The 15,754-nt window shown below is 33.7% G+C and overlaps 1 protein-coding gene and 1 pseudogene across 3 annotated transcripts in view; one reads left to right on the forward strand and one right to left on the reverse strand.

Annotated features, from left to right (window-relative positions):
* Positions 1-15,754, forward strand: part of LOC102247735 — a 587,465-nt pseudogene that overhangs the window by 159,860 nt on the left and 411,851 nt on the right.
* POF1B (premature ovarian failure, 1B) overlaps positions 1-15,754 on the reverse strand; it is an 81,843-nt gene that overhangs the window by 47,709 nt on the left and 18,380 nt on the right. For all 3 annotated transcript variants that reach the window (XM_005865258.2, XM_014538864.1, XM_014538863.1), the window contains 2 exons: positions 7,831-7,932; positions 2,377-2,559 (listed from right to left, as the gene is read on the reverse strand). In XM_005865258.2, coding sequence (XP_005865320.1) covers positions 2,377-2,559; positions 7,831-7,932 — 285 coding nt within the window. The remainder of the gene's footprint in view (positions 1-2,376; positions 2,560-7,830; positions 7,933-15,754) is intronic.

The following is a 15,754-nucleotide window of genomic DNA, read 5'->3' on the forward strand; positions in this document are numbered from 1 at the left end:
GGGGGGGCGGGGGAAGGACACATATGTAATACCCTTTGTAAAAAAAAGAAAAAAAAGAATAAAAAAAAAAAAGAAAAAAAAATAAAGAGACTTCTGCCAGGTGGAAGAGACATATAAACACCAAGGAACCTAGGTGAGACAACTCACTCCCTGTCATCCCTTGTCCACGGGATTTGCACAGTCAGGTTACTCTTCACTCTGACCAAGAATGGATCCAATCCTATGTAACCCCATACAAGCAGAATTACCACATCTAAGATTCCCAGGGCACTGTTCTATTTTCAGCAGCACTTCAAGTTTATCATCAGAAGCTATTGAAAAACTAGAAAAATGTTATATATACAAAAAGCCACCAGCATTTGACAAATCTCAAACTGAAGTATGAATAATAAAATAGAAAGTAATATATTAGTTACCCAGCTCTACCCATTTTTTAAATAGACAATATCTGGTCTGGTCAAATATATTATTAGTTGTACTGAGCTAATGAAAGAATATAGCATCACCATTGCCACTAGTCAAGATTCTTAATTCTAGCATGTTATTCCCATCTCTGATAATTGCCCCTCACTCCCTACCTACTGTCATGACACCTTCTTCATCTGATCACTGTGAGAATAAAATTAATCAGTATGCCAATCTGTCTTGTACAAAGCTGCTAGGATTAACCTCCTAAAGCACACCTATCAGTATTTTCCTACTTAATAACTTTCACTCACTCTGCACTGCCTACCAAATAAAGTTCAACATTTTAAACTTAACATTTGAGCCTCATGATCTAGTACTCCTCATTCTGTCTTCCTTTCCATACAAACCAAACCACTAACTGAAAACCTATTCCTGAAGCCCAAAATGTAAATTTCCCAAACCTATAACTTTTTTCATGTAATTCTCTCTTAGGATGTCAACTCCATGCCACACCATAATACCACATATAAAAATTGGCTCACTCTTCAAAGCCCAGTTCAATTCCTGCCTCCTCAACAAAGCTTTCCTTGACCTTCCAGCTGAAATTAATTTCTTCTCTCTTCTGTTCTCAAAGCACATTACTTGTTCCTCTGTTATGACAGAAGACACTTAGTTTTGTGTTATGTTTTAAGTTTGTCATTTCCATATTAGATAGTAAACACTTATAAGAAATGTGATAATGCTTTACCCACTTTAGTATTTTTCATAGGACCTGGCATGAAGATTTAATGTTTATAAATAATAATTGCTACTAAAAACTAAGAACTACTATTTTGTTAAGTACTTACCAATGGCACTCAACTATGGTAAGTGCTTAACATACAAAACATAATTTATTCTTAGAATAGCCTGTAAGAAATGAGTGATGTAAAATCTTTATTTTAAAATGAAGAAACTGAAGCAAATTACAAGATTTAACTATTTCAAGTGACTTAATATAATAAGATGGTTCAGAGAAAATATCATTTTAAGGCTTTATAGTTTGAAAATGGTGGATTTTTAAATTATTTCTGGTTCTTTTTGACAAATACAGATAAAGTGGATATTTCAAATTCACAGCCCTTAGAAGTAATATCATGTATATTTAATATAAATCAATCAAATTCTTATGTGGACAGGTTCCTTTATTCCTTTATTTTTTCTTATTTTTTCTCCTTTTGTCTTTTACTAAGAGTTGCCTATGAAAGGGTCAATTTGAGCAAGTTATTCTTTACTAGAAAAAACATCTGAAAACATACAAATGATGTTGATTCTTCATTGTTCCAGTTGTTAACTTTACCAAGATACAAGAAAATCTTTTTTCCTTTAACACTTGCATAACAGATGTTTACAAGATTCCAAAGTTTTCAGAACATAAATTAGTCACTGGCAATTATATCTCAAGAGATTAATGCTTAGCAACTAAATTTTAGTTTATATTTTGTTTATGTAATATACAATAAAATGTATACATTTTAACTTGACTTAATATACCATATTTTCAACGAAGACATATAGGAAGTAATTACCAGCCTGTGAAATGAGACCATTATAATAATTTTCAATAATATCATTTGCAAATCACTGTTCATTTAAGTACCATATCTCATGAAAGTATTTAATGTTTAAAAATATTTAATATTTTACAACCATTAGACCCAACTTAGACCTGAGGATCAGCTATAAATCAGGAGTTTATTAATCAATTCATGACTTCCTTCATAGATTTAATTCATTAATAGATCTGAAATATTTTGTGTTCTGAGAGGAAAAGGAAATTTGGTTTTTAAAATACTGTAACAAATTACAAATCTTAGTTACATAACTCTTCAATATTTTGATGAAAATTTAATATGGGTACTTGTACAGAGTGAGAAGTGTTTAAGGGTATTATTTCAATTTTGTAAGGTATCAGTTAATTGAACTTACCTGTTCATGTATATGGCTTGATTCACCATGGCAAAGGTCATTTCCAATGCTTGTAGATGTTGAGTCACCTCCTGTGATAGTTTGGATTTGCTGGCTAGAATGGGATTGTTGACAGTGAGGAGAGTGGATGATCTGGGGCTGTTGGACAATGTGATGATGGCACTGAACCTGAGGATAGAATTCCTAAAACACATACCAAAAAGAGTCATTGAGAATCAAAATTACTGATCAAGAAAAACCCAACTGAAACTATTTTAAAATTTTCTTTCACAAGATATTTGAAGCCCTAGGATTTGTAGCTTTACTAAGTGATTTTTTCTGTTTCTTTTCTTTTTTAAATTTTATTGAATCTATTGGGGTAACATTGGTTAATACAATTATATAGGTTTTAGGTGTACAATTCTATAATACATCATCTGTATATTGTATTGTGTGTTCACCACACCAAGTCAAGTCTCCTTCTGTCGCCACTTATCCCTTCATTAAACCTTCAACCTCTCCCCCCACCCCCACTTCTCTCTGGCAATCACCATACTGCTGTCTGTGTCTATGAGATTGTTTGTTGTGTTTTTTGGGGGCATAATCCCTTCACTTATCACTCAGTTCCCCAACACTCCTCCCCTCTGTGCCTATGGATCTGTTTATATTTTGTTTACTTTTATCAATTTTAAAGTATTCCGTTGGGGGAAATTTTATTGAATTCTATTTTTATTTGATCAAGTGGCCGTGACCATCCAAATACTTACCTAAATGGGTCAGGAACTTGCATATTCTGATTAAATTAATATTCCACTAATAGTTATCACTAAAACTATAATGAATATTAATATTAAATCCTCTTTTTTGTTGATTCAACAGATACTTCAGCACCTAATTACCTAATAATACTATAATTCTGAAGCAGTAGATGAATTAGAAAATTAGAAAATAATATAATGTAGTGATTTTCAATGTTAGGAATCACAGTGGAGGTGGAGAAAGTTCTTATGCTTATGAAAATCGAGTATGAATTAAGAAAAAATATTCAAAAACAGTGACTGAAAATTCAGATCCAGAAAATATGGATTCTAAGTCTGACTTTATCACTTACTGTGTCATCTTGAGAAACTGCATATGCAATTTTTATTAGCCTCAGTTTCCTCCTTTGTAAAAGTGGAAACAATATGTGTCTCATTGGGTTGTTATGAAGAATAAATGAACTAATGGATGATTATCTTAAAATTACACAACTAATCAGTGACAAAATTGGGACTGGAACTCATGATTTCTATATCAGAGTTCTTTCAGAATATTAAGCTAAATTTTTACTGCCGTTAATATGTTCTGTAACTTGTTTTTTAATTAAATCTTTGCTATCTGCTTGTTCATTTGTCATGGAGGTTTTTTCCCCCTCATAAGTATAGAGCACAGAATAAAAAAGATATCTGGTTATTTCAGTTTGAGGGCTTTCAGGTTTATTTGAATTTCCTGCACTTTTTTTGTTAATATTCTACTTTGATAACAGGCACCTGAAAGCCAATTTTCAAAGAAAAAAATAATACTTTTTGACTTATAGTAATATATTCATGCACATACAATTAACTGTAAAAGTATAAATTGAGTGCCCTATTTTCTTTGACTGTGGAAAGCTGACTTGTATTAATAAAAGAAAACACTTCAAATCTTCAGTTTTTGTATGGAACAATTTTAAACTATGTTCAATGGAAAAAGCAAGATGCATAAGAATGAATATAGTATGCTCCCTTTGTATAACATTTTAAAAAATGTACATATATGTATATTTACAAATATATATGATGGCTTTGAAATGCACAGAGCAAAACACTTTTAAGAGTGACTGCCTGAGAAGATGAACTGAGGGACAAGAGGATCAGGATAGATAGGCTATTTATTCACTGTATGCATTTTTATTCTCTTTTTATACTTTTTTGTGCCTCTTAATACATTTTATGCCTTGATGTTTTTAGCTATGTGTATAAATTACCATTTCATGTATAGAAAAAGTATTTTGAAAGAAAGAAAAATATTTAAAGAAACACATTTTACAAATAGAAACTGACTTGGTAGACATATAGATAATGAAGATCATAGAATCAGTTCATAGAATCATTTTCTATAAGCTCTTTTCCAATATGACTTACTTTACAAACATACCAGCACTAAGATGTCTACAGTTTAGAAGTCTGGCTGTATACTAATCAGGAACGCTTACACAAATTCAGGCGGTAAATGTATTATCTGTTCTTTTATGTTACAAAATACCTTCATACATTGTATTAGGATAAAGTGAGTGAAAGTCTGAACTCTGAGAAAACTTTCACGCAGTGGGAAGCTCATACACTACTGAAATAGAATTTCTCCTGAAAAAATATAATGTATTTTCTTCAAAAAACAAGTTAGAAAACACTTTGAAAGGACATATCAATAAGTAATAATAAAGAAAACAAAATTCATTTCTCACTCATCTTCCTTTATTAAAGTATCCATTGCCTCTTGAATAGAATGGGAATAGTCTCTCCATCTGGGGTGCCTTGTGGTTTCCCTGAACCTATTTGGCCTCTTACCCACTCATTGGAACCACTGAAGTCTTAGCAAGTACTCAGTTTTCAATTCTCACACATGACTACTAAAATTGTTGTTCCAAAGCAAGATATTCATATGTTACTCATACTTTTGAAGCATACTATAAGCTGAGTTTTTAACCTACAAGAGATCACTTTTGATTTATCATATATTTTGTCTTCATTGATAGAGAAAAAATATAGAGTACAATTCATATGAATTGGATAATATCTTGCAACTGGTACCATTTTAACAGCCTTCTAATGCAAAGACCTCTTTCTTGGACAGGTCCCATCTCCTAAGAGCTAGTCTTATTTGAATTAGTCTCATGTCATATTAAACAGGTTTGTACAAATTCTGGCTTTATCCAGCTCATCTCACTGTATTTCTATCACTGAGGAAATTCAACTACGACAAAGCAGTTGTAGTTTATCCTATATGAATGGCTCCTTTTACCTTGGGAAATCTCCATGGTAGTTCCAAAACTCCCAAATCATTTAAGTCATTCATGAGAAAAGTGGAAATAGAAATGTAAATATATAAGTTAATAGTAAGTAGCAGCAGCGTTCTCTTAAAGGGGTTCTTCTTTAATTAATCTAGATGCAAAGCAATAATAATGTACAGGGTGTTCAATACTTTCCTCTAGGGACAAAAATTTAGAAAACGTTTATTTTTTCTCTTTGAAACAAGAAGTTGGAAGCAGCATGAAATGATGTGCCTCAACCATTCCTTGCTGTTGAAAATGTGCTAAACTTATTATTTTGGCAGTTCAGTTCGATAAAGGAAAAATGATATAATTTGATAGCTTGAGGAAAGTGCCCATTGAAGAACTGACATAATTGATGAAATTTTTCTATTTGGAATCATAATGTTCAGAAATATTTTGCTTGTTCCTTGGAAGATATTTGTACTGTACCCTTCAGACTACATCCAGTTTTACAAGCAGCCCAGAATCTTAAAGATTTGGATGTCTATAAATATGAGTTTACCCTATTTATTTTGTATTGGGCAACATCTAAGTAATACGCATTAGTTCCTATAAATATGGTAACAACTGCCCATAAATGCTCAGAAAAATAATTTTCTCATACCAAGAAAATTACAAAGGAAAATTTAGTATATTTTAATGTTTCATTCCTATATGAAAAAATATTTTGTGATTGAAATTCATTCAGTATTATTTAACTGCCTATTTTTTGGCTGAATTGTGCCCCTTGCTCCCCCTAAAAGAAATGCTAAAATCTTAATCCCCAGTACCTCAGAATGTGACCTTATTAAGAAACAGAGGTGTAATCAAGTTAAAGTGAAATCATTAGGATAAGTCCTACTTCAACATGACTAGTGCCTCATATGAAGGGACAGACATGCACAAAGGGAAAAGGATATGAAGATGCCGCTTAAGGGTCGAGGATTAAAGTTATGCATCTATAAGTGTAGGAACACTTACCTCCAGAAACTAGAAGATAGGCATGGAAGAGTTTCTTCTCTAAAGTTTTCAAAGGGAGCATGGCCCTGCCGACACTGAGATACCCTAACTCTAACCTTCAGAACTGTGATAAAATAAATTTCTGCTGTTTTCAGCCATCCAGAGTTTGGTAGTTTGTTACAGCAACCCTAAGAAATTAACACACTGTCTAGTTCAAGAATGTCCAGGAGATAAGTCTCAGGCTTTGTGTGGGCTGGGCATGCTTGAATCCACCAAACAGGTCATGTGGAAACCTCTGCAGGTTACAGTAACAACTCTGCTTTGAAGGACTGGGCCTTCAGAGCTGCAGTTTTGTACCCTGTACTTCAAGCATGTCACACTCCAAGGCTAACACGGGCTAAGTAAACAAGGTTTAAGTTTACGGTATGTGGGCCGCAAAAAAACAAAAGTTTCAATTTTCATAGAAACGTAGATTTATTTCGATAGAGACATGCTGAATACAAAGGGCTGAAATAAATGAGTCATCATTAACATAAAATAATAGAACATTTAAATAAAAATTAGTATTTTTTCTTAAACATTAACTTACCAGACACTGAATAACTGCACAAATTAATAAGCATAACGTAAAAAACCTATTTTTCTTGTTCTACGAAAGTGAAATATTTCCTGTTGCGCACACCAAACAAGTCAGTCCAAGACTGTAGATGTGACAATTGGCTGCTAAAATATTCTCTGCTAGTATTAGTGGAGAGAAATGATGTGCCTGCGCGTAAAGCGCGTAAGGGAAATGAATGCAACATGATTATAGTAATCATTAGTGAACCTTGTAGTTCGTTATTAATAATTATGTATAACAGGATATTGTAAAAATTAAGTTACAAAATTTTTATTAAAACGTTTCTTACATACCATTATATTGGCTGGGCCACAAAAATATTCGTTGTGGGCTGCATGTGGCCCACAAGCTGTGAGTTTGACATGCTTGCTGTACTTAATTAAGTTCAACAGAATTTTAAAAGTGTGACTTGAAGCTTTCGTTTTCTAGAACTTTTATAGTATACAATATTTTTCGTATATAGTAATTTAACATTTTATGTTAAATGAATTAAGATAAAATTATAATGTTTTAAATTATGATTTTTGTGAGACCAGTTTAAAAGAAACATACAAAGCACTGGATATCTATATTATGTTCAGATTCTACCATTAATTGTCTATGTGAATTGACATATCTTTACTTCAGTTTCCCATTCAGTATAACAGGGACAATAATATTTCACATGAGGAAATGGATATGAAATTATTAAGGATGATAAGAAGTACTGCAGACATAATAAGATAGTATTGTGACTCAGAGGTCTTGTCTAGCACTTGACATTTGAATGTTATTTAAGCTCTACTAAAGTATTCATAATTCAAAAGTATATACTTACAAAATAAGCCTTAAATCAAATTTTACATACCTGATCCATATTTAGCTTCTCCACTTTTCTTATTGTTTTTTCATAAATAACATTGTTTCCTGGGAAGAAATGGCCTCCTCTTAGGAATGGAGACAGTGGTTCCTATAAAGACAGTAAAAACTGTGTTGTGCTTTGAAAGGTACCTTTTCAGGGAAACATTAACTTAAGTAAATATCCAGTCTTTAATAAACTCTGAGGTAGTGGCAAACTATAGGAGGAGATATTTCAATAAAGTCTGAGAGATGTAAAGAAATAGTAATAAAGGTAGCCTATTTTCTCAAACAGAAAATCTGGATCTCTCCTACTACATTTAACTAGGCCTAAGACAGTGTTTTGGGGAAATTATAAAGGGGTGGAAAAGAGAATTTGTTTCTGTTCCTAAGGCAAGGTATAATTTTCTGAGTTTTCTCTGAAGTAGACAGGCATGAGGTCAACCTCATTTAAATTTGGTTCTCTGGCAGGTTTCGCTCCCTGTAAAAGTATTATTAGAGAAATGCAAAATAAACATAATTCATCACCACTGAGCCATAAAGTAGGTAGAACTATATTACATAATTTCTTTTTCTGGAACTCAATCTGGGTACCCTTGAAGTGTACAGTTCTTATTTGAGATGATAATCAAAGCTAAGGCTCTCAGTACAATATGTTTTGAATACTGAGAACAGAGTAAAGGTTTTAAGAGCCACTGTATCTCCATATAATCAACTAAATTGATGTAGTATTATCTTAGAAGATGTCAGCCAGTGAAATAAAGGCTGGTGACATGTTCAAGATATGAAAGAAACCAGGAAAGAGCTATTAAAAATCATATCTGGAGTCTAAAATAAATGTAATGTGCACTATATATATTCCTTTCCCTTCTTTTGGTTTTCATGAGTCTTTAACTTGTAGATGGGGAGTTGGAGTTGTTTTGTTACAAACCAAAAATTGCATTGATCTGTTTTGGGACACGGGAACAGTTTAGAAAGGGATTGGCCAAGGTTGTTACTAGTTAACATATTTAGGACCATTTCAAAATCAACAAAAGGTTCTAGCATTTTTGCAGTCTGCTTTTATAATATAGTTTAGAATAATAGAACTAAAACACTGGTTGTTGAGAACACTAGACACTTTTGAACACAAAGCTATATACTTCTTATATTCATGTTTGAATAAAGAGTGCTTGAACTAAATGACCTGGGATACTTTGGTTGAAAAGCATATAAGTAATTAAAATTGACTAGCTGATGAGTTACTAAATGTAAAGATGGATATATTTAGATAAATTCCCCTAGAAGCTATTTTATACTTGTTTGTTTTTGAAAAAACAACAACACCTTTTGGGTAGTTATTTGCAATCATTGTAGCATGTTTAAGAGGTTACTATGCACAATATACTTTGCTCAGTGTTATAAAGCATGAATCATACTTAGATTATTACCAGGAGCATTAAATGTTGATCAGAATTTATCAAACTATAACCAGCAGCCTATTTTTGTGATGTCTTCAAGCTAAGAATGGTATTTAGATTTTTAAAAACCTGTAAATAAAAGGAAGGACTGAGACCCTATGTGGCCGGAAAAACCTAAAATATTTACTATATGGCCCTTAACAGAAAAGTTTTTCTAATCTCTGGTCTAGATAATATAGGAACATAAATATCTATAATACAAGGTAGAAAGTCATAAGTGTAAGAGGTACAGAGAAATAACTTATGGGATGGAATCCAGAAGAGACAAAATGGAATTTCATTTAGCAATGGCCGGTACATTACTTGGATCAGATGGCATTTGAGAGAAGGTTAAGTTATGCTTTGGATATGAAGAAAGGGAAGAAATAGCATTCTAAGTGAAGAAAACAAAATAAGTCAAGGCACCAACATTAGAAAAGTGTAAGATGTATATAGGGAACATACTTGGCAGATGGGGCTTGGTTCTGCAAGTAGTAAGAAGTGAGAAGCTTAGGTGTGAGGTGAACTTTGGGAAGAGTAATTGGAGAAAGGAAAGGGTACATGTGAGGAGAACAGTTAGCAGATTATCCTAAATCATTAAGGACAGTACTTTTCAAAGATGACTCTGAGATCTTGAACATGAGGAATATATTATATGATCAGTGATGACAAAAAAAAAAACAGAAAAAAGTTGAGACATTTTGAGTTTCATATGCTCCCAAGAATCCAGGTTTGATTCATGGTTTTGTTTCTCATAGCACTTAATAAGGTAAATAGTACATAGTAAACACTTAAGCATGTGTTAAATTATTGCAAAGAACTAGCAACGAGACTCTTACAAAAATGTGCAGATCGGCATTCAGATATAGATGTCCAGCACACAGTTGAAAACATGTCTGGAACTGAATAAGGATCTCATGGCTACAGTTTTAGATTTCAGAATCATATGCTTATAAGTTCTAGTAAAAGCATGCCATTGTTGAAAAGGTAAGTGAAGACCAAACACAGAACTAGACAAGTCTTAAGGAGTATGAGAATCAGAAAAGAAAAATGTCGTAAAATCAAGAGAAGAGAATGCACTATACAGACCATGTATCATAGAAATGTATACCTGAAACCTATATAATCTTATTAACTAATGTCACCCCAACAAATTTAATATACAACTAAAAAAGGAAACAGTGGGAAGGTGAATGAAGGTATAAAAGATTCAGAAACTCAACAGGTGAGAATTGCAAAATGGATTGAATTTGGACTAAAATTAGTGGCAGCAAGTGTAATGGGAAAAATTATGGAGTCATAAAACCTGTATGCATTCCTGTATATATTACATACTTGCTGTGGAAACTTGGGCAAGTAATTTTCCTTCTCTGAGGCTCATAGAGATAATAATGCAGGGAACTTTATATCAAGCAAAATAATATATTTTAAAGAACCTTTCATCCATAATTTTAATATACAAATGACATAGTTTTTAATAATATCCTATTTAATAAAAGCCTAATATGCTAAGTGTCCGGTCATCCAGTCAGCTGTTCAACCAATCAAAGCATAATATGCTAATGATAAGCTAAGGCAGCTCAACCACTTGCTATGACATGCACTGACCACCAAGGGACAGACAGTTGACCAGTCGACCAGCCACTATGACATGCACTGACCACTAGGAGGCAGATGCTCTGACCAGTAGGTTAGCTTGCTGCTGGGCTCCGGCCAATTGGGACTGAGCAAGATGGGGCCCGACATGCCTTGGAGCCCTCCCGCGGTCTCTTCCAGCTGGCCAACCTCTTGCATCTCTCCCTGGCCCCGATTGTGCACTGGTGGAGTCCCTCAGCCTGACCTGTGCCCTCTTGCAATCCAGGACCCCTTGGGGATGTCGAAGAGCCGGTTTTGACCCGATCCCTCAGGCCAGGCTGAGGGACTCCACTGGTGCACAAATTCGTAGTAATATAATATTTAAAATCCATACTGATTTAAAATAATTTATGAGAATCTTGTTAAAACTTTTCTAGGATACCAAGTTAAAAAATATACTAAAGTAGACCTATTGAGTACAGGGACTTTATCCATCTTGAATACCACATAACAAATGAACAGATGATTGGATGAGAAGGGATGAGTTGAACCTTTATCTTAAGGATATATGCATCTTCTAAGAGGCAAAAAACAAATATAGCAAAAATAATGAAATGTTCTATGTGAATTAAAGTTTACTGTACTAGTAAATGTTGAACCATTATTATTTTTAAGAAGAAAAAAGGTTTAGGTGGTGATAGTGTTGATTCTCTCTGAAATAAGTGTTGGCATTATTATTTTAAATGACTTATTGAAAAAAAAATACTTTCAAATTTAGGGGACTATTATTTTCCCCAAAGTGAAAAGAAGGTAAAACCAAATGATACTATGAACACATCATTCTGAGTGAAACAGGTTAGCAAAATAAATTTAAAGTCATAGATTTCTCATAAATGTGCTACTGGACAGTTTTACTGTTTTGTCAGCTTATTTTTTTCTATCTGTACATTTGAATTGGAGCCAGATCCACCCTAAAAATTAGTAGGTGTTTTCAAAGATGCCTGATCTTATAATTATAATTGTTACTTTTAGGACCTCTGGCAATAGTTCTCACATCTAACAAAGTCCATAATCCCCAACACCTACTTTACTGTTCCAAGGTCATGAAACCTTGCTGGAGAAAAAAAAAATATATATATATATATATTGGCTGATTAAGCTCAATACAAATTCATCTAAATTTAAGAGACCTTCCTAACCTTCATGGTCATACTTGTATTTCTCAAATTATCTATAGTTATGGTTAAAATATTTTAATTTTCCTCAATCTTCTATGTTCATGATCCCTCATTTTCCTTTTACTTATTGAGAAAACCAAGATAATCTATCCAATGAGATTCACTCATTTTCCTCTCATTATAGAGAAAGGCATACTCCTCTTCCCCCCCTCCCTCAAACTCACTTATCTATCTGTACCTGGAATCCTATCTTCTCATGTTTCTTCCAGAATCTTATCCCAGTCGTCCCCATTTAGTCTTTAGTCTTCCTTATGAACCGGTTCTTTCCCTCTGTCTACAAATCTCTCATAATTCTGTTTTCTTCTTTAGCTACTATCTCCTCTCTTCTTCCTATGACCAATACCTTTTTTGGAATAATAATCCTCACTTACTTCTTCCCCTGCTTCTTGATCTATTCACCCATTAACTTATTGCATCTGGATTTTGCCTCCACAGGTATACCAAAAATGCTTTCTCAAATATCACCACTGCTTTCTTAATGGTCAAACTCTATTCTTAAGCATCCTCCTCCTTGGCCTTTTTGTCACTTTAGACAGATGATCACCTCCTTTCTGAACTTGTTTCAGTTACTCTGTGTTCACACTCCCTCTGTGGCAGATCCTCTGCTTGTGTAAATGGTTCCTTCCTTCTATTCCCTCAAAGTAGGAATTTCTCAAGGTTATAACCTCAACCCTCTCCATTACCCCTTAGTTATCTCACCCGTTCCCACAGTCACAATAATAATAATTTTAAAAGGAATAACTACCATAGTCTCTATCTCAAATGGGACCTTTCTCCAAGTCATTTTTAACTGTCTGTTGAGCATCTTCTGTTCCATTCCCCTCAAATGCCACTGGTTCAAATATCAAATCTTCCCCTTTCCCAAACCAGCTTCTTCTCCCCTAACTTCTTCATCTTTTTAATTGGCTACCATACTCCCAGTATCTAAAATTAAAAAGCTTATGATCATGTTTGACTGTTCTTCTTTTAACCCCATATCCAATATAAGTCATCAAATCTTGTCAAAACTACTCCCAGAATAACTGTGAAAAAGATAACGAGTGATAGATTTGGAGAAAAACAAAACAAAACAAAACAAAACAAACACACACACACACACACACAAAAAAAAAACTGAGCAAGTTATACTTATTTAAGCTTTAGTTCCCTCGTTAGTAAAATAATACTAATAACAGTGTTAATTGTAAAAATGCCTTAAATACCACAATAAATCCTTCCCTGATTCCCCCCTAAATAAATACGTTATCTCCAACCTTTAAACTTCAATAAGACATCATCAGTATTTCTTTCATGGCATCTATCATGCACCTCACCATGTATTTTACATAGATGTTTGTGGCTATATCTTATTTCCCTTCCTGAGAACAACTGTAAGCTACATTGGTTTGGGAACCATGTCTTATTTTCCCTTTTTTATTTGAAGGCTGTACGGTACCCTCCCCACAGGAGGATCTCCACACTGGAAAAGTAATGAAACTGAGTAATATCAACAGGACTCTGACTACTTAACGCAACAAAAATACTTCTCTGATTTCTGGGTCAAGTTATATATCATAATGTATAAGTACTTTGACTAAAATGACAATAAATGAAGAGTAAAGAAAGTCAGGAACAACCACAAATAAAACAGCTCATCAGAATTTGAAGGAAATCATATTGAGGAAAGTGGAATGGTATCAGTTTAATTACAGGGAGGATAAGTAAAGATTAGAGAAACTGGGAGGTGAAAGAGGATAAAGTTGCCACTTAGAAGGCTCAGCTTACTATAAATATTGTAATTAAGACAGAATCTATTCCTGGGGAAATTTAAAAGAACAAACAAAAAGGCATGCACTTAGATAAATAAAATGCAGAATATATCTAGACAGGATTTTCAACTGCTCTGTAAAACCGGTTAGATTATTTTTGTTTACAAAGCATCAGATTGAAATTTGTTTTATTCCTCAATAATGGAAATAGGTAAAGCATTAAATTATTATTTTTCTTTAACCCTCTATTGCCTCTTCTCACAAAGAAATTATTTGCTTCTTTGTAGTTGAACATAGCCATAATAATAAGCAAGTGCAGTGTTACAAATATGTTACACACTTGCGTACATACTTCTAATTTATCTGTGCTTCTTTTTCTCACCTTTTTAGAATTAAATGGGATAAAATATGTAAATTGCCTAGCAAGTAGTGTATTTCAAATAAATATTCATTCTTCCCTTTCCCCATTAACTAAATAATTTATACAAAGTCACATAAGAGCCAGAGAAAGATAAGTATCACATGATCTCACTCATATGTGGAATCTAATGAACAAAATAAACTGATGAACAAAATAGATCCAGATACATTGAAGCATGGAACAGACTGATGAATCTCAGAGGGAAGGCAGGGATGAGTAGGTGGGGGGAGAGATTAAACAGGGAATTTATATGCCTATATGCATAATCCATGGACACAGACAACAGTGTGGTGAAGGGGCGGGTGCAAGGTGGAAGGGGTCAATGGAGGAAAAAACAAAGGGGACATCTTTAATACTTTCAAAAATAAAGATAATTTTTTTTAAAGTCACATAAGAAGTGCTGGCAAAGTGGGTGGAATTCAAATGATTTCATTTTTTAAATCTCTCTGTGGATATATCCTAACAGCAATTCTCACATTATGAAAAAAGCACTATTTAGAATTATTTATTTGAAAGCCAGAGTTATCAAATAAAATATGCATCCTAATATACACATTCTCTAGTTTGTGTGCAAAAGAGGCACACTCTCATCTTCCACGCCATCCTTATGGCCTCCTCCCTGACACAATTTTCATATTTGTTGCTTAAACATTTGATTCTGCAAAAGAAGGAGCAAGCAGTTCTCTTTCGATATTTACACAAATACATTGAAACTCAAGCAAATACCTGAAACAATCACCCCCAACACAGAGAATGCATGCTCACAGGTTCTCTCTCTCTCTCTCTCACACACACACACACACACACACACACACACACCAGCCTCCCTGGCTAAAGAAATATGGGAAAGTGATTTAAAAATAAAGAAAGAAGAGTGGAGATTGATACAAACAAAAGAATAGTACATCCTCCTCATCTACCTAGAATAGTACCAAGTGTGTTGACCTAATTTAACCCTTTGCTTACCACAGCTGAAGCAACTGATCAAATTTATTATGTGAAAAAGGGAAGGGTTGTTTCCTGCAATAATGAAGAGATATAATAAAGAGCAAAGCAAAGAGCAGCTGTGTTATTATCTGGGCCACACTGTTTCTATTTGTGAAACTTTTGTATTTGTAACACAATAGGAAAACCTCCTGTTGCAGCTAAAGAAGGGTCATGTCTGGATGCACGTGTGCGCGCAGGTGTGTGTGTGTGTGTGTGTGTGTGTGTGTGTGTGTGTATGTGTGTGTGTGTGTGGTGTGGTGTGTTTGAAGAAGGCTTATTACTGCGGGGGGGAAAGTTTTCTTAATTTTATCCTCAAAATAGATAACAATATCTTAGTTTGTAAAATATAAGGTCATATGTTTTATATAAGTATGTAGTTTTCAAGAGCCCATCAATGGGAACAAAAGTTCATACACCATATGCAACAAAGGCATGGGGACACTTTTGAACTTTTCATTTTCTTCTTCTAACCCATATCTCAATGGCATATTTAAATATACTAAATACTCCAACCCGTGATATAACA

This window comes from Myotis brandtii, unplaced genomic scaffold, assembly GCF_000412655.1.
Source record: "Myotis brandtii unplaced genomic scaffold, ASM41265v1 scaffold2, whole genome shotgun sequence".
Taxonomy (NCBI): Eukaryota; Metazoa; Chordata; class Mammalia; order Chiroptera; family Vespertilionidae; genus Myotis; species Myotis brandtii.